The 19,271-nt window shown below is 46.5% G+C and overlaps 1 protein-coding gene across 2 annotated transcripts in view; it reads left to right on the forward strand.

The window, feature by feature from the left end:
• The window catches only part of xpo6 (exportin 6), a 37,804-nt gene that overhangs the window by 5,173 nt on the left and 13,360 nt on the right, over nucleotides 1–19,271 (forward strand). For both annotated transcript variants that reach the window (XM_064314162.1, XM_064314163.1), the window contains 11 exons: nucleotides 1,767–1,964; nucleotides 4,727–4,886; nucleotides 7,447–7,524; nucleotides 8,509–9,046; nucleotides 12,941–13,067; nucleotides 13,367–13,476; nucleotides 16,858–16,966; nucleotides 17,069–17,161; nucleotides 17,358–17,427; nucleotides 18,050–18,209; nucleotides 19,102–19,194. In XM_064314162.1, the coding sequence (XP_064170232.1) occupies nucleotides 1,767–1,964; nucleotides 4,727–4,886; nucleotides 7,447–7,524; nucleotides 8,509–9,046; nucleotides 12,941–13,067; nucleotides 13,367–13,476; nucleotides 16,858–16,966; nucleotides 17,069–17,161; nucleotides 17,358–17,427; nucleotides 18,050–18,209; nucleotides 19,102–19,194 (1,736 nt within the window). The remainder of the gene's footprint in view (nucleotides 1–1,766; nucleotides 1,965–4,726; nucleotides 4,887–7,446; nucleotides 7,525–8,508; nucleotides 9,047–12,940; nucleotides 13,068–13,366; nucleotides 13,477–16,857; nucleotides 16,967–17,068; nucleotides 17,162–17,357; nucleotides 17,428–18,049; nucleotides 18,210–19,101; nucleotides 19,195–19,271) is intronic.

A 19,271-nucleotide genomic window follows, 5' to 3' on the forward strand; every position in this document is an offset into this window, starting at 1 on the left:
CTGACGAAAGCCATGCGGTTCAGACCGCTCCACCCACTCACATTTGGGATGTAGCCAGTGTTTTCTGAGCCTTCACATCAACCCAGTGAAGTCATCTCTGTTATTGCCAAGCTTAGCTTAAGGCGATGGTGTGCCATCCAGCTCCTAGTGTGCTGGCTGTGATGCACACGGAGCCCAGCGTATCGGAAGGGAGGAGGAAGGAGAGCGAGCGTGTCATAAGCACAGCTATGAAACATGCCATGGTTGTGCTGATCGGGCTGTACTGACAGGGCTGTGCTGATTAAGCTGTGTTGACAGAGCTGTGCTGATTGGGTTGTGCTGACCTGGCTGTGTGCTGATAGGGCTGTGCTGACTGGGCTGTGTTGATAGGGCTGTGCTATTTAAGCTGTGTTGATTGGGCTGTACTGACAGGGCTGTGCTGATTAAGCTGTGCTGACAGGGCTGTGCTTACAGGGCTTGCTGACAGGGCTGTGCTGACAGGGTTGTGCTGATCAGACTGTACTGACAGGGCTGTGCTGATCAGACTGTACTGACAGGGCTGTGCTGATCGGGCTGTACTGACAGGGCTGTGCTGATGGGCTGTGTTGAGTGCTGTGTTGCAGGTCACCAGGGTAGTGAGGGAGGACAGTGGCTTGTCAGCTGTGTGAAATGCTGCAGGCCTATGAGACACTGGGAAGCTGAGAAGTTTAATAGGAATAGAAAAGAGTTCTTGCCAGTTGTCTGTGTGCAGTGCCTGAAACAGAAGCAGGATTCACACAGTTTATTTTTCCCCCCATCCCAAATGTCCCCAGCTCATGCTGTTAAACAAACCATTTCCTGTAGTCTTATGAGGAAGTTGAAAGCTATTGGGCAGAAATGCAGCAGTATAAAATCTTTAGTGAGCAGCGTGTGGCTCTCGGTGAATGCACACTTGCAGGTCAGTGCTTATTCTTACAGCCTAATGGACTGGGACCTGTTACTCAGGGGGAAAAAGCAAAGGTAGGACTGGAAAGGGGGATTATTATGGGAAAACTTGTTATTTCATTGGATAACTTTTTTTTTAATAAACATAAAGCTTGCATAAGAAGTGTTATAGAAAATGATTCCTTGGTTTTGTTCAATCCCTCCTGAGAGTGAGGGAAACTGGAAATTGGCAGTTTGTTTCAGAGTGACAAGAGAACGATCTTGACCCCAGGTGCTCTCCGGAGAGGGAAGTTATGATTTGTGAGTCTGTTTTCTTGCAGTCTTGTTGATTCTAGCAAGACTCAGCCTGCATTATTTTATAGGTCACCTCCTCTGTTTGGAGCTTTACCTACAGGGGACCATCAGTAGTGTTGATCTGTTAGAAAGGCAGCTCCCTGGAATGTTTTGTGTTTTCCGACTTTTTCCGTGTCGAACCCCCAGTGCTGGGAAAGCAATAGTTCCCTAATTTGTGTTGGGACCCAGTGGTGGCTTTTGGGAGTGCTTGGGATTCATTACTGTGTTGAATACAGTTTAACATTGACGTTCACAGTAGTCAGGTTAAACACTGCTGGTCTGAAATGCAGTTGGTTGTGTACCTGAATTTGTGTTGACAAGTGGATGAGAAATGAGTCCCGTATCTGAACATGTTTCAGGCTACATTTTAGCAAGGGGTGGGTTGTGGGCTCAAAGCTTGGCAAAACCCTTCTGTAAGGTTTTGAGCCCGGCGAGTGAGTCCGTCATGGCAGTGCTGGTGTCCCGTAACCTCAGCCCATTCCTAACGCCTCAACCCCCCCCCCCCCCCCTCGCCCCCTCCCGTCCCGCAGAACCTCGTCAACAAGATGTGGCTGGGCGTGGCCTCCCAGGACAAAATGGAGATCCGCAGCTGCCTGCCCAAGCTCCTGCTGTCCGAGCACAAGGCCCTGCCCTACTTCATCCGCAACAAGCTGTGCAAGGTCATCGTGGACATCGGCAGGCAGGACTGGCCCATGTTCTACCACGACTTCTTCACCAACACCCTGCAGGTAACCCAGAGCTCGCTGCGCCACGCCGGGGCGGACGGCCCGCTTTTCCATAATCTAGGGGGACGGCGGGGTTCCGTGCTTGAAGTTTCACCGTCCACACGCCAAGCAGTTATTTTGTGGGCTCGACGGGTTCTCGATCACGGGAATGGGCTTCTGCTTTACTGCGACCAGTCGCATATTGTCGCATATGGGGAGCTCAGAAATGCAAAGAACAGATGGAGAATCAGCAGAAGGCTCTTTAGAGAGCGGGGGGGTAGCTGCTTCTTGTAGGCCGGATAGGGCTGGATGATTCAGGATGGCAGGAAAACCATTTGGACTGAGCACTGGGGACACGCTTTCGGTTCAGTTATGTGTCTGTGCGGCAGTTCCTATCAGTTAACTGTTTGAAGGAAGCTTCCGCTGGGAAGTCATGAGCTGAAAACACGTCGGAAAAGGGAAATTATTTTGGCCTCTGTTTCAGAATTCTCTTCATTTTTAAAAAGCAAATGGCTTTTGGTTGTAAACACACCAGATCAATGCACTGTGGGATTGTGGCTCTGAAGTCTCCCTTTTTGATGAGTCAGTTTATTAGTCACAGTGTCATGATCTTTTTTTATTTATTTATTTTTAAAGATAACTTTTGATCATTATATTTCATATAGAATCAACTTTCAAATATTTAAAATTCTACAACAGAGTTGCTATGCCTTTAAAACGGGTCTGCGGTAAATCAGTTAATCTGCATGTGGGTGTGGCTTTTTAGTAAAAAGCGAATAAATCCCAAATGGTTTGACAAAACATTATGAAACCGGGGGTTTCTGTTCATAACTCCATCTTGAGGACAGAACTAAAGAATTGGTCTGATTAATCTACAGGATGGCACTGTAGAACTAAAAAATAATAAAGCAGTTTATGTAGGCATCTGAAACGTGCTACAGTGACTAAACACCCCATTATGAATGTGTCCATTTATGGTTTGGTCGCTGTCATCTTTAATTGGCGGCCATTTTGGATTTTTGTTTATTTTTTTTCAGTTTTCCCCACTTTCATCTGGTTGATGCAAATTGGTCAACTGATGGAGGGTTCCCAACCATGACTGATGAAATTTTGTGCCAGTTGGCGCAGTTGGCGCTATAGTATTCAACTTAATTTTCAAGAATTAAACAATAAGTCCTGCTTCATTTGACATAATGTCACAAGAACCCGCCTTCTTATACTGAATAAATTTGCCTGAATGACACACTAGCCTATGGTTATGGATTTACTGCCATTTTAAATAAACTGACAAACACTTAATCTATCTCCTCCTAGATGGTTTGTCCAATTTACATTAAACTTATAACACCAACAGTCCAGTCCCCCTAAATGTTGCATCAACAAAATTGCTTTGCAAAAAATGTGATGGCACTAAGCAAATTAACTTGCATGTGGGCGTGGCTTATTGCAGAAAGATAATACATTCTATGTGGCTTGACACAGTGATGGAACTTGATGAGTGTAACTCGCATAAATCATGACAGCAACCCTTAAGAACTGGACAAAGCAAAAGACATGTGACACTAGATTTCCAAATACGCAAAAATATATATTCATTAAAAATCACTGATTTTCAAGATATTCCAAACATGCCACAGTGTCTGATTGGCACATGAGGAACATGTATCCAGTCGATTACTGCTGTTTGGACGAATGTATTCATCTCATTTTGCACTTAATATAAATAATAACTTCCCCTTCACTGTTGTCATATGTATTCTTCAAACTCGGCATAACACAGGGCTGTATTTCCAGTGGTGCTTGGTGTGGGCTCAGTGGGCGTGGCTACCCAAATGTAGTTATTTTGGTGGCCAGAGGTGAGGAGCGCTCAGCTCACAGTGCATGGTGCATGTGGCAGATGGGCTGGATTAGGCTGAATATATTATCAGTTCTAGCCAATCAGATTGCCTTTAGGAGCCGTGTGCTTTGAGCCCCAGTGGGTCGGCTGACATCACAGTATTTTCTTGGCTCCTTCATCGCAGTGTATATCTTACATGCTACTCGGATTGCATGACCCACACGTGAACTTTATATTTGGGCTACCAAACAGTATACCTTCCAGACAAAACAATAACATGGCTTGTTTATCGGTCTCTTTGATATTGAGCACTCCTGTGAGCGCGGCTCAGATGAGCACAGACCTCACCTGGCCTCCTAGTTTTGCCTAGGCAGTGGGATTTATTTACTCAGAAGATGCGCTTCCTTGTAGCTGGAGTTAACCTCGGATAAAAAATGAAGCTTTCAGTTGCATGAAAATCCATCCGCTTATGCACGAGTCTGTAGTGCTTGGTGTGTGTCTGCAGGCTTGCACTGGATGCAGATTTGGAGAAGTGGTTAGAGCTGGAACAATGCAGCGGCCAGACTGCTCTCTGCTCTTGTCAGAATCACTTTTAGCCGTGCGATAGCTACTGGAGCCGATGGGAGGGTTTATCTGCACAAACGTGCGTCCTCCTTAAACACAACATCCTCGACTCCCAGAAGGTTATCGTTCCGCTCCCTACACTTGCCATTCCTCCCAAGCAGCCCCGTAAAACAGGAAGTAAAACATGAAAGGACCGCAGTGAGTGAAGCCGAGCAGCGCCTAGCAACGCGGCCCTCTGTCATTATGGGCTGCGTGTCTGTGCTCTGCGATGTGACCTTAAAGTCGGTAAAAACACATTCCTGGTGCGGTTGCCCTGACCGTGGCCCAGGGGTCCTCGAGCGGGGCGTCTAACTGTTTGCCCGTGTGCGTGTGTGTGCGCGCCCAGCTGATCCAGTCCTCCGCCATGGCGCCGCTGGGCCTGATCCTGCTGAAGACCACGTCGGAGGAGCTGGCGTGCCCGCGGGAGGACCTGAGCGTGGCGCGGAAGGACGAGCTCCGCAAACTGCTGCTGGAGCAGGTGCCCACCGTGCTGAGCCTGCTGACCAGTAAGCACCCGCCTGCCTCTCTGTACTGCTCTCTCTGTCTCTCTCTCTCTCTCTCTGTCTGTCTGTCTGTCTCTCTCTCTCTCTCTCTCTCTCTCTCTCTCTCTCTCTCTCTCTCTCTGTACCCCCCTCTCTCTCTGTACCCTTATTCCTCTCTCTGTACCACTCCTTCTGTCTGTCTCTCTCTCTCCCTCTCTCTGTATGCTTCTTCCTCTTTCTGTACCTCTCTCTGTACCCCTCTTTCCCTCTCCCTCTCTCTGTACCTCTCTCCCTCTCTCTCTCCCCCCTCTCTTCACCTCTCTCCCTCTCACCACCGCTCTCTCTTTCTCTCCACCTCTCCCCTCATCTCTCCACCTCTCTCCCTCTCTCTCTCTCTCTCCCCCTCCATCTCTCTCTCTCTCCCTGTTACGCTCCCCTTCTTTGAGAAGCAGTGCCACGGTGTTGGCAGTACATTTATTGAAGCTGCCATTTCATACGTTGCAGAGCTTTTAACTCTGCAGGTTCCTCAGACGGGCCGCTTTTCCCTGTGGTCTGCTCCTCCCTGGTTGGGAATGGGAGCTCCCATTATCTGTGCTGAGCAAAAGAAGCTGTGGCATTGGGCCTCTCCGGTCACCAGGCTCGGGACCAATCCAAACCATCCATGTAAAGTAGAGAGTCCGGTACCTTGGTTAAAAAGAGCTTCCGTTATACGATCCCAACCGTGTTCTGCCTCATTTTTCTGTTGATGTTGAATGAAGCTTGCACACCTCAGTAGAGGTGTATTCATGAATACCCCGCTCTCCTTCCTCTCAAAGTTAAACTGGTGCTGCTGGTTTTGAATTGCTTTCTAACTGAACTGCGTGACTTGGGTATTTCCTGATTGAAAACAAAAATGAAAGAAAAAAGAAAAACAGAATGAGTTTGCTGGTGCAGGGGTGATCAGAGTAAATCTGGGCATATTCCAGAGCAGTGTTGCGGTGAAATCGACTCTTTAGTGTTTTTTAGCGCAGTCAGGTTAAATCTGCTCTAAGCTCTCTGCAACTCTTCGGTCTAGACACAAGGTTTTACGTCTGATATCCAAAATTTCAGTGTACACAAAAAGGAGCAGGTGACTGCAGTGATGCTGGTTCAATAATGGACCATACGCCTAAATAAAATGGCACCACCTTGCAACTTTGTTCACCTGAGCAAGATTTATTTGCCCCTTACATATTGCAAGTGGAAAAAATAGATAATGTTAGACAAAACTGCATTAGCGGTTGGTTCAAGCGATGGATTACTGGGCCAGTTGCTTTATGAACCCTAACTGTCACATGCGGTGATTGAGATGGCGTTGGGCTTGAAGAATTAAAGTCACATTCGTCCCTGAGCCTTTATTCTTTGTGTAGCAGATGCTCCGTACCTACAACCCTGTAATTGGGGTGTGTTGCAATACAGTGTTTCCTGGAATCACCGGGTAGCTGTGGCGCTCTGTCTACGAGGGAGGCAGTGACGGCCATTTTGGGTGGGGGGGGGGGGTAATTTAAGAGTAGGGGTTCCTAATGGTATACCTGTACTGTAGAGCAATGAATGCAATACTGCATGCTCACAACGTTGATGCGAAGTGTGTGTGGGTGTCAGCCTTAATTTCATTTTCTGAGTGGGTTGGTGTGCATTCAGTGCATGCTGTGTTCAGGTTATATCTGCTCGTAGTGTGTTCTAGTGCTGTGTTCAGGTTAAATCTGTGTGTAGTGTGTTCTAGTGTTCAGGTTAAATCTGTGTGTAGTGTGTTCTAGTGTTCAGGTTAAATCTGCGTGTAGTGTGTTCTAGTGCTGTGTTCAGGTTAAATTTGCTCGTAGTGTGTTCTAGTGCTGTGTTCAGGTTATATCTGCTCGTAGTGTGTTCTAGTGCTGTGTTCAGGTTATATCTGTGTGTAGTGTGTTCTAGTGCTGTGTTCAGGTTAAATCTGCTCATAGTGTGTTCTAGTGCTGTGTTCAGGTTAAATCTGCTCATAGTGTGTTCTAGTGCTGTGTTCAGGTTAAATCTGTGTGTAGTGTGTTCTAGTGCTGTGTTCAGGTTAAATCTGTGTGTAGCGTGTTCTAGTGTTCAGGATAAATCTGCGTGTAGTGTGTTCTAGTGCTGTGTTCAGGTTAAATCTGCTTGTGTGTTCTAGTGCTGTGTTCAGGTTAAATCTGTGTGTAGTGTGTTCTAGTGTTCAGGGTAAATCTGCTTGTAGTGTGTTCTAGTGCTGTGAATAGCTTTACAAAATAAGTAATTGTACCTTACTGAACCCGTGTTCAGCAGTTGTCTACGATCATGAAAATGCACTTTTTGTACGTCGCTTTGGATAAAAGCGTCTGCTAAATGAATGTAATGTTATGTAATGTAATGTGTTCAGGTTAAATCTGTGTGTAGTGTGTTCTAGTGTTCAGGTTAAATCTGCTTGTGTGTTCTAGTGCTGTGTTCAGGTTAAATCTGCTCGTAGTGTGTTCTAGTGTTCAGGTTAAATCAGCTGGTTAAAATCTACCATATGCTGCCGGGCCAGAGGGGAGCTGTTTCAGTACCCCCCCCGTACTTATGTGAGCCCATTCTTGCTGCCCCGCAGGTATTCTGGAGACCATCTGGGACAAGCACAGCGTCACAGCCAGCACCCCTCCCCCCTCCCCCACGTCAGGAGACAGCGGTAAGATGGCATTCCCCTGGCCTCTCAGAGGACTTTAAATTCCAGCAAAGGGACTTTATGCTGTCATATTAATGTTTAGCTTCTGCATGGTGCTAATAGATGTTAATGTATTAATGTCAATGCTGCAGGAACTTATTCATGAGTAGTGGGAAAAGATGCATGACGGTGATTAGTGTGGACAGACTTTGCAGAACGTCAACAAACAATTCATGTTTGTTACTGAACTACAAGATTCTGACTCCTCTGTACATTATCATTGTTGGTAGTAGAACTAGTAGTAGAATCCATTATTACATCATTTATTCCAATGCTCTGATTTGAAGATGCATATCGCATGTCATAAGAGCTGTCATGGTAACATTCATGAAGCGCCCAGAGTGACAGACAGCTCCACTAATAGGCCTCGGGCCCCGCCCTCCTGGCAGGCACTGATTTTCAGACTCTTAATGTCTCTGGCATCACTAGCATGTGGTTGCTGAATGTTATTTCCTCCTATCAGCTGTCAAAGAGCGCAGAGCTCTTGGTGTGTGTGCTTAGGACTCACCCACGTCCTCTGCCTGTGCCTGCGACATCTCTGCATGAGAAAAATCACCATATCCTGAGTAATCGGGAGAAATTGTGTACCTAGAAGACAGAATGTTAGCATCCCTGACGGGTGACTGGCTGTAGGGGTAAAGCAGGGGCGTCAAACTGTGTCAATTGCAAAGCTCTTTGGATAAAAGCGCCATTTTACCATTCAAACCTCCGGTCCTGGAGGGCCGCTGTCTCTGCTGGTTTTAGCAATTTCCTTTCAATCTGCAGCCAGTTTGGGCCTTGGAAACGAGCTGTGCGGCCTCTTTAGCCAGCCAGTGACTTAATATTAAGCGCTTAAGTGAGGAACTCTTTAAACACAGGCAGATTCAGTGGCCATTCGGGCTTGGAGACAGGTCCCTTTTTTGGCGGGAAAGGCGTGTGCTGACCGCCGTGCTCCGATGCCCCTTGCAGGAGAGCTCCTGGGCAGTCTGCTCCAGGGAACGGCGCACTCCAAGCTGCTGTCCCAGCCCTTGCCCCAGCTGGAGCAGGAGGACCTGCAGCTCTGCTCCCTGGCCCTGGAGTGCCTGGCCCACCTCTTCAGCTGGATCCCCCTCTCCACCAGCATCACGCCCTCCCTCCTGGCCACCGTCTTCCACTTCGCCCGGTTCGGCTGCGACCTGCGGGGAGGCGGGGGCCTCAAGGGCAAGCTGGGGCCCTCCATCTACTCCTCCTCCTCCTCGTCCTCTTCCTCGCCCAACGGCGGCTCCACCGGGGGCCCGGTGAACGGCAGCACCACGCAGGCGCCGGGCACAGGCCGCGCGGACCGGGCGCGGCTGGGCGTGCTGGCCATGACCTGCGTCAACGAGCTCATATCCAAGAACTGCGTGCCGCTGGACTTTGAGGAGTACCTCCTGCGCATGTTCCAGCAGACCTTCTTCCTGCTGCAGAAGCTGACGCGGGAGAACAACGCCCACACCGTCAAGAGCAGGCTGGAGGAGCTGGACGAGGGGTAAGGCCCCAACCGCGCCCCCGACACTCTCCACAGGGTAGCACCGTCCGGGGAACCATGGCAGCTTCCAGAAGCTGTAGCTCAGGTCAACAAAACATGGTAGAAACCTCAGCTAGCCTGTAGCCAGTAGCTAGTGAAATGGTGAAGGAAGGAGAAGTGGAGTGAGGGAGGATTCCTGGAAGCATTCGGCCTGCTGGGCGAGGCCAGACAAGCTTCCTCCTCGAGGGCTGGGTGATTAGGCAAGTCCCGTCCTGTCAGGATCGTTCTCCACTCCAAGCACCTGAAGGCACGTCTCTCTCTGGGCCGAGAGGTGCCGTCCCTCTGGAAGGGGGCTAGCTAGAATTCCCTCGTAGTGCTTTTGCGTATTGTACCTAGGGGGCGCCAACAGGTAGGCACTGCAGGTGAGTGACGGTGCATGCTTAGCCCCCATCCCTGCTGACTGATTTGTAATTTGGGCGAAGGCCGGGTCGGCTTCAGGTAAAGGCGTGGCTTCCTTTGGTAATTGCTGCTTTCCTCCAATTGGCTGCAAGGTGACAGGTCAAAGGGCAGGTGATGGCAGTTTAAAGTGTGGGGGGCAGTCTAGCAGCTCTATACTAACTAAGAGCCACTGGCATCTGCAAACTTAGTCAGCAAAATATCCCACTAGCTCATGCTTCTGTTGGAATGTGGAAGTAGTGTGGAAGATGTGCTCTGAGCTTCTGTCCTTATGGCCAGGAAGCTGCAGTTTAGTATATACTGGATTATGTGGGTAATGGAATGTTTCAATGTGTAGCCTATGCAGTGGGGACCCATGGGTCTTTGGGTACTGTCAGAATGTTTGGTCTTCATGGATTTGTAAAATATTTACATTACATTCAAAATAATACGTGACACCGCTGGGATGTTATCACCTCGCACCTGATTGTGATAAACCACACCCAGTTTTAATCTCAGCCTTAAGAAAAAGGAAAAACTCCACGCGTACCGTACCAGGATGAACAGGTCATTCATTCATTCTGTGGTTGCGCTCAAGTCTCCGAGACCACTGATCAGTAGGAACTCGGAGCAGTACGTCCGCGCACGCAGCTCGTGGGTTTCGTTGGCCTACCGCACCGCTTTTAAATGCTTTTTTCGTTGTTTGAGAATTCAAAATAAGTAGAAGAGCATTAGCACTGAGGCCAAGAAATACCAAGTGAGGCTGTCTTGGGAACTTGAGCAGGTAAAGTACTAGGGCTGTGCGATGTAGCGAATCATGGTTGTTTAAGCGTAATACGAATCACTGCCTAGATGTATTCATAATAGCCAGTCGTAGACGTTGTCTGGCATCGAGGATTGCTTCAAACGCCTGGCATGTAATGTCCTGAGCAAGAACCAACCCTAACTCTAACTGCCTGCATAGAGGCATCATGTAAGCGCTTTGATAAGCTTTAAATCATCCATTTGCATTCTTTAAACATACTTCACGCGGTAGTAAACAACCAAACATCAGAGGCCATTTGAAGTGCTTATGGGGAAAAGAAATACTGATGTCTATTGGGTGTTGATAAGACGTACAGCTTCTATGTGATAATGTGATTTTTTTTTTTGTCAATCATGGGATGGATGCTGCAAAGCCTTCCTGCTGATCTGGCTGTCTTAGCCGCACCCAATAGATATCATGATGTTTTGTTTTTTTTATGCCTCGACGGCACAGCCGTGGCCAGAGGCATTATGTTTTCAGGTTGTCCGTCTGTCTGTCCGTCCGTCCCGATTCTCGTGAACGTGATATCTTAGGAACGCCTTGAGGGAATTTCTTCAAATTTGGCACAAACGTCCACTTGGACTCAAGGATGAACTGATTAGATTTTGGTGGTCAAAGGTCAAGGTCACTGTGACCTCACGTCCGTCCCATTCTCTCGTGAACGCGATATCTCAGGAACACCTTGTGGGAATTTCTTCGAATTTGGCACAAATGTCCACTTGCACTCAAGGATGAACTGATTAGATTTTGGTGGTCAAAGGTCAAGGTCACTGTGACTTCACAAAACACGTTTTTAGCCATAACTCAAGAATTCATACGCTAATTATGATTAAAAAAAATTTCACACAAATGTCTAATAGAATAAAATGATGAAGTGATGACATTTTATATCCAAACGGTCAAAGGTCAACTTCACTGTGACATCATAATGTTCTGCAAAAACACTTTTCTGGCCATTATTCAATACTGGTTGGCGGAGGCATACAACCGCAAGGCGGTATTTCTAGTTTTTTCCTGGAAGCAAATTCCCATGGCCCCTGACGTTTCATTGACAACCAGGTGTGGTATGATGGTATTAGGTATGAGTAAAGAAAATGATTAAAGATTGCCTACACATCCCATGACGGTGGTTCTTCTAATTACACTTAAAGCTCAATGACCATGAAGAAAATAACATTGGCTTAAATTATTGCTTTATTTGTTATTGATTCAAGGTGTAGGGCTATAACCGGTATATCATTGTAAAGCTTAGACTCTAATGCAAAAAACCTGTCTCGATCAGTAGCTAAAACAACTAGAGATGAAAAAGGAATGATAAAGCAGTCCTCTTCCTCAAAGGAGGACTGACATTGACACCCCAGGTTGATAATTATGGTATTTTATCATCTAATTACTGTCTGCAACAAGTCAAACAACTGCTAATACTACAGTAATGGAAATTACTTAATCAAAATCCCCCTCTGAGCCATAGGCAATCAACCCACTCTTTGTACATAGGCTAGGAAAAGTTGATTCATTATTTCAATTGAGCTGAAAGTGCTTTCAGGAGCACTTGAAAATGTGTGTCTCTATGTATGTAAATAAAATTTCAAACGCGGTGAATAAATGATCTCAACTAGACATTCCAGTGCTGAGTGAATTGCCTGAAAGCAAGCTATTACCTGAAGGAATTGACTCTCTCTGTGATCTACCCATTTGGTGAGGTTTTTGGGAGATTTGGGCCCACCTTTGGGAAAACGGATGTCAAATTTTACCGCTTTGTTCAATTGACTCCAAACTCCTGGTGTTTTAGACATCCTGAGGTACGGTTGGAAGAAGAATTCTGGTTTTGTCCAGAATCAGAAGTACATGTATTCACTACAAAATTAAGAAAACTCGAAACGATTTTTGAATTTATTTTTTGTTTTTTTAGAATGAATGTGTCCTGTATGTGAGGCTCCTGTAAGATCAGGGTTTGGTCATTTTGGTACCAATGTCCTCTTTATTTCAAGCTTTGAACCACGTCTGTGCTGTTTATAATTTAGCAGTTAATGGGGTTTATATAAGACTGGGGACGGGGGGTCTTACAAAAAGCTGTGGGTTGTAAGTGGGTTTTAGGGGGTTATTTTATGTATCATTCAGCCCTAATAAGTACTGTGCTTGCAGTCAGCAGAATTTAATCTCAGCTTTAATAGTGGAGCGTGTCACAGCAACACGTTTGATGGTTATTGCGATGCTTGATGGTGACGCGCTGTGGTAGGAGTGTGCTACTTCCTGCTGGTGAAGTGAAAATGTACACACATCAGATGCATGCACAGAGAGAGAAAGAGAGAGGATCTGGTTCCTATTTTAGTTGCCATTGCAAAGTTTAAGTGTCCATTCTTGGGAAATTTGTTGGAGTTCTTTAAATTGGTTCACGTTATCTTCAAGGAACACTGGTTTTACATTGTTAAAAGTTATTTGTTCTTGTCTCCCCATTTGTTAAGGTCACACACATACCAGCTATAGCTCTGGTCTGGTCTGTGGAAAGGAACTCTGCATCACCTCTGTTATTTGCGCCCCCCCTCCCCCCCCCACACACACACACAAACACATTTAAGATATTCATTCCAGCTGGCTGCCTGTTAATGTTTGCTTTCTGTCTAAATACTAATCAGATGGTCTATTGTGTTCTTATTCTTCCCTTTCTTACCCAGTTATGTGGAGAAGTTCACTGACTTCCTGCGGCTGTTTGTCAGTGTTCACCTGAGAAGGATAGAGTCCAACGCTCAGTTTCCTGTGGTGGAATTCCTCGCACTGCTCTTCAAATACACTTTCCACCAGGTACCTCACATGCTCTTCAAATACAGTTTACACCAGGTACCGCACATGCGTATCAAATACAGTTTACACCAGTTACAGCACATGCTAATCATATACACTTTACACCAGTTACAGCACATGCTAATCAAATGCATTTTACACCAGGTCCAGCACATGCCAAGAACTGTGCTGAAAGCAATAAGAAAAGCTTGTGCCATGCAAAAAAATGTGCCATGATTTTACAGAAGGTTCCCTTTTCCAGTGAATATATGGAGTTTTGGGGTCTGTGTTAACAAAAAAAAAAAAAAATCTTTTTGCAGCCCACTCACGAAGGCTACTTTGCTTGCCTTGACATCTGGACCATCTTCTTGGACTACCTGACCACCAAAATAAAGAGCCGGCTTGCTGACAGAGACAGCGTGCTGAACAGGTAAAGGCAGAAACTTTAGGCAGTGTTTACAAGGGAAGACCATTTTGAATCGGTTTCACTTTCGTTGTGACCTTTGTGTGTGAGTGCGTCTGTTTGTCTTGTGCAAATTGTTATTCTTGGTCCGCGTATTAAAAAGTGACTTCCACAGTGCATTCTAAGTGCTTTCCAAAAAGACACAGACACCATAACGAAAGCACCGGAATGTACACTTAGTTAACATAAAATAATAACATTCAAGATACTTCTTGTGAGGAACTTCTCGTGTGATGACGGAAAGATATTCGGACAAGACAATCACACAACTCAAACAGTTACAAAGTTAAAGTATAAAAAGTATACAAGATACTAGAGTAAAAGCGTAGTGCAAAAGAATAGGTTAAAAATATAATAATCTGTTGTACATAGTATTCCAGTGTCTGATGTATGTAGGCACATAAGTGGACATAGCGCTCTTGGTCTTAAGGTTCAGGACGCAGAATCTTCACCCTGTGCGATTTGGTCCCCCTTTAACTTGTGACCTGTTTTCCAAAGATGGTTGTGAGGTTGGACTGACCTTGGACAATTATCTTTCCGCTCGGTCAAACAGTCCTGTTCAGGGGGGGGTCAGGCTCACCCCAGTCAGAGAACCAAATCAGGCAAAGACAACAAACTTGAGAAGTGATTCAATAAAGGAGCTGGAAAAAGATTTAAATTCTAAAGGAGTGTGTCCCGGAGAGAGATGTGCGCTCCTGCATTTCCATGACCTCGGTAAGGCAGTAACTTATTTTACTGTAGGCTGTACATTGAAGACTGAAACTCTTTTGGTTTTAACTACGGATGGGCAAAACTCGGAAAATCGCTAAGTGGTTACACAAAAAAAAAAAAAAGTGTTTACGTGTGTAAACAACAAGATTGTGTGGGGGTGAGATCATTTGCCGAATTTCAGTCTTCTTTAAGGCGAACGTGTTGAGAGGATACAATAGGCCTAATAAGGTGTTGAGTTTAATTAATCTTTTTTACTTCGTATATTCTACAAGAATTGGAAGGCAAAATATTAAATAAATGTTTTATATAATTAGCAACTAAGAAAATCAAGAAAGCTTTCCTTTAATAAGAACAGGAACACTGCTGGTCAGGTTTGTTGCCTAGTTTTGTCACACCTGTTCAGAGTGGAAGCTCTCGTTGGTGTTTGCTGAGATGTGGTGCGGTTAGACTCGAGCTGTTAGCGTAGCCGCCGCGTAGCCGCACACTCGGTCACTGAGTGTTTATATCCTGCGTGACCTCACATTCTGTCAGTGCTGTTGGTGCTGGCTCAGCGTTGCAAAGTTTACATTTGACTTTGTTGGGCGGTTTACAGTAAGCGTGCCCATTATCAGACTTCCAAAGGAGAATTGACTGTGTTTACTGTGCTGACAGTGAGTCAGCATGTTTTGATAAAGAGGCAATGCTGTTGTCCCTGTAGCTCTGTTGCAGTCATTCTGATTCTTTGGAATGCTACTACAACTTCTGAGTTGCAACTGCATTATGTAAGCCTTTGGTTTTCCATATATGGCGCATTGGTGTTGCTGGAAAGCCTATGTTGGTGTCATCGATGGTGTGGTACAGTGGGCCCTGAATAAAGATCTTGGGACACCATTTAAAAGTGAACAGTAGGTAATGCAAGCTACCTGTGAGTCTGCAGCCAGCTGTGCTGCAGTGCTTAAAGTGGTGTGGTAGGCCTGCAGAAATAATGCCAGCAGGGTCGTCGTTGTTATAGCTGTTCTGTTCCAATCGTCTTTCTTTGATTTGAGGTTTTTCTTTGATTCTTGGGTACATAAGGGGAAAAGTGGAATGGTTTGAGGAGGCTTTTTAACACGGTCTCCTGCCTGCCGTTTGCCATCTCTCTACATTCACATGTTGCACCATTGTATGTTGGCATTATTGAACATGCTGTAAATGAGCAATTCAGATCCACGACGTCTGTGCTTAAAGCTTTATTTTATATTTATAAAGAAATGAATTCAATTGTATTCATAATACAATGTTGAAAACCTAATAAATACACTGAGGTTACAAAAGATGTACATGCATCAGTGTTTATGTGTCAGTTTTTATGTGTGTGATTTTGTCTGTCTGTGTATGTGTGTGTGAGAGAGGGCGAGAGATCGTTTTCAATTAAGAATAATCGATTTAATCTGTCAAAAATCCCATTGGAATTCTGTATAAATGGTTGGACAGCATTGTCGTCTCAAAAGCAAGAAGGCCATGGGTTTGAATCTTGGCTTGGGGCCTTTCTGTGTGGAGTTTGCATGTTTTCCCCGTGTCCGTGTGGGTTTCCTCCGGGTACTCCGGTTTCCTCCCACAGTCCAAAGACATGTAGGTGGGCTAATTGGAGACGCTAAATTGCCCATAGGCATGAGTGTGTGAGTGAATGGTGTGTGTGCCCTGCAATAGATTGGCGGCCTGTCCAGGGTGTATTCCTGCCTCTCGCCCAATGCACGCTGGGATAGGCTCCAGCACCCCCCGTGACCCTGCCCAGGATAAGCGTGTATAGATAATGGATGGATGTATGGTTGGACATATATTATATGACTAAAAGTATCTGGACACCCCTTGGTCTGGGGCTGTTTTTCATGGTTTGGGCTAGGCCCCTTAGTTCTAGTGAGGGCAAATCTTAATGGCACAGCATACAATCACATTATAGAAAATTCTGTGCTTCCCCACCAGTTTAGGGAATGTCCTTTCCTGTTTCAGCATGACAGTGCCCCCGGGCACACAGCGAGGTCAATATAGAGATGGTTTTGTTGAGAAGGGTGTGGAAGAATTTAACTTGCCTGCACAGTGCCCTGACCTCAACACCATCCAACAACTTTAGGGTCAATTGGAAAGCCAACTGCGAGCCAGGCCTAATCACCCAATCAGTGTCCAACCTCACTAATGCTGTTCTGGCTGAATGGAAGCAAATCGCTGCAGCAATGCTCCAACATCTAGTATAGAGCCTTCCCAGAAGAGTGGAGGTTGTTATAGCAACAAAAGGGGGTCCAACTCTATATTAATGCCCATAATTCTGGATGAGATGTTGGATGTCTGGTGCCCACATACTTTTGGCCATGTAGTGGTAAATGGACTGCATTTATATAGCGCTTTTATCCAAAGCGCTTTACAATTGATGCCTCTCATTCACACACTCACACGCCAATGGCGAAAGGCAAGGTGTACCAATCAACTCGTTGGGAGCAACTAGGGGTTAGGTGTCTTGCTCAGGGACACTTCGACAAGTCCAGGGCGGGGGATCGAACCGGCAACCCTCCGACTGCCAGACAACCTCCTGAGCTATGTGGCTACGGGTCCATATGGACCGTATTGATCGGGCCGTAGCATGCAGTGCGGTATCGGCTGACGGCCCGCCCCATTACCCTGCAGGTATAAGGATGCCCTGGTGCTGCTCCTGAGGGAGGTTCTGAACAGGATCCAGTTCCGATACAACCAGGTCCAGCTGGAGGAGCTCGATGACGAGACGCTGGATGATGACGTGAGTGCAGATTCTTTCTTCAAAAAGCACTTTTGACCTGAACTGTGTAGGATATCGAAGATTAATCCAGCAGGCATCTTCATGTCTCCCTGGTCTCTATAGCAACAGACAGAGTGGCAGCGGTACTTGAGGCAGAGTTTGGAGGTGGTTGCCAAGGTGATGGAGCTGCTACCCTCTCATGCCTTCTCTACACTGGTGAGTCCCGTCTGCCAGGCCTACAGGGGACGAGAAGCCGGAGAGAGTTTGACGTGTGGTCTTTGTGAACTGGCGGAGTCTGTCTGTGTTAAAGAGTGGAATGCGTTAAGCACACTTAGCAGCTGGGTAGCTAGCGAGCGCGCTGCGCTGTGTAGGGAAGAGGTGCTAACGCTACGCTCTCTGTGTGCCGTCCCAGTACCCAGTGCTGCAGGAGAACCTGGACGTGTACCTGGGACTGCAGCAGTTCATCGTCACCACCGGCACAGGTGAGGAGCAGCTTCCGTGAGCTGTGAAATTCGTTGTAGTGCACCAGGGTACACAACAACAGCTGGTCTGCTTCTCAATGAAAATACCTGCCTGATCTTCTGTGTGTTCTGATATTTTTAATGAGCTGCAGCTGGGGAATCTTAATGAAAATGTGGTCCATTGTAGTGGTGAACCAGATTTGTTGTTTTGAGCCGTTTATTTTTGAGAGATGGTAAATGGTAAATGGACTGCATTTATATAGCGCTTTTATCCAAAGCGCTTTACAATTTATGCCTCTCATTCACCCATTCTTACACACACTCACACACCAACGGTGAAAGGCTGCCATGCAAGGTACCAATCAGTTCGTTGGGAGCAATTAGGGGTTAGGTGTCTTGCTCAGGGACACTTCGACACACCCAGGGCAGGGGATCGAACCGGCAACCCTCCGACTGCCAGACAACCGCTCTTACATCCTGAGCTATGTTGCCCCCCAGAGAGAGATTAACAAAGGTCAGCATACCCGGCACTGATATAACACTCTTCAGTCGAGGAACATCGAAAGATTCCATTTGAGTACTGTACTGTTGGTGCTGCTTTTCTAACCCAGTTTTTTGTGTGTACGTTTGTCGCCCCCTACAGGCCGGAGGCTGAACATCACAGCGGAGAACGACTGCCGGCGGCTGCACTGCGCGCTGCGGGACCTGAGCTCCCTGCTGCAGGCGGTGGGGCGGCTGGCCGAGTACTTCATCGGCGACGTCTTCGCCGCGCGCTTCAACGACGCCCTCACCGTGGTGGAGAGGTGAGGACCGGTCAAATTAGGCGGCAGTGTAGTGTAATGGCTAAGGAGCTGGTCTTGTAACCTAAAGGTCGCAGGTTCGATTCCCGGTAGGACACTGCCGGTACCTGAGCGAGGTACTAACCTGCATTGCTTCAGTAATATCCAGCTGTATAATCGACCACGAAGTCGCTCTGGATGACCTGCTAATGCTGTAAATAAGCTACTTAACTAATCAGGCGTCCTGGTTTCTCTGTGCCAGTGTCACTCGTCTTCAGGCCTGAGGAGGATAGAAGTGGCAACTGGCCCCCACTGTTTACAGTAGAAATTCAGAGAATCCTATCTGTTGCTGGTTTGTTATTCCAACTTTGTAGTTTCGGACAGTATGTATTGTATTTTATCAAAAAAATTTTAAAAAAAGACTCATTTGTTTGCAATTGATTAGTATTGCAGTGAATTTATTTAAGTATTTGCATTTATATTTTTGGATTTGGTTTTTGTTTCGGAGATGGACAGTGAGGTTTAAATTTCATATTTTCCGTAGGTATTTCTTAAAAATATGAATATAAAAAAAATTATTGCAGCTTTCTTTTCATAGTTTTTTTATATTCTGTATCACATAGGCATAGAGAAATTCAGATATACACTGCAGTCAAGGTTGTATCGTGGGGGGGGGGTTCCTATATGGCCAAAAATGGACACACTTATTGCTAGTGTTACCTGAATATTTATCAAATATTCTTCCACCAAAGGTCCTTCCTGGTAAATTTGGTGGAAATTTGAGACATTGGCTAATTCGGAGACTTGTCTCTGTTCAGCTTGGCAGACTGTCCATCTTGTAGACGCTGTGTTTCCCTGTGTGTTAACCTGCCGGTGTGTGCTCTCTCTCCTCCCCCCCTCCCCCACCCCACCCCAGGCTGGTGGAGGTGACCTGCTACGGCTCCCAGATCAGCCTGTACGACCTGGAGACGGCCGTGCCATCCGTGCTCAAGCCCGATCTCATCGACGTGTGAGTACCGGGGCCCCCCGGGGAGTCCTCCTCACACACTGCGGCTCAAACCTGTCCCCTGGAGCCAGCTTCGGGGG

This window comes from Anguilla rostrata, chromosome 17 (assembly GCF_018555375.3).
Source record: "Anguilla rostrata isolate EN2019 chromosome 17, ASM1855537v3, whole genome shotgun sequence".
In the NCBI taxonomy this organism is placed as follows: domain Eukaryota; kingdom Metazoa; phylum Chordata; class Actinopteri; order Anguilliformes; family Anguillidae; genus Anguilla; species Anguilla rostrata.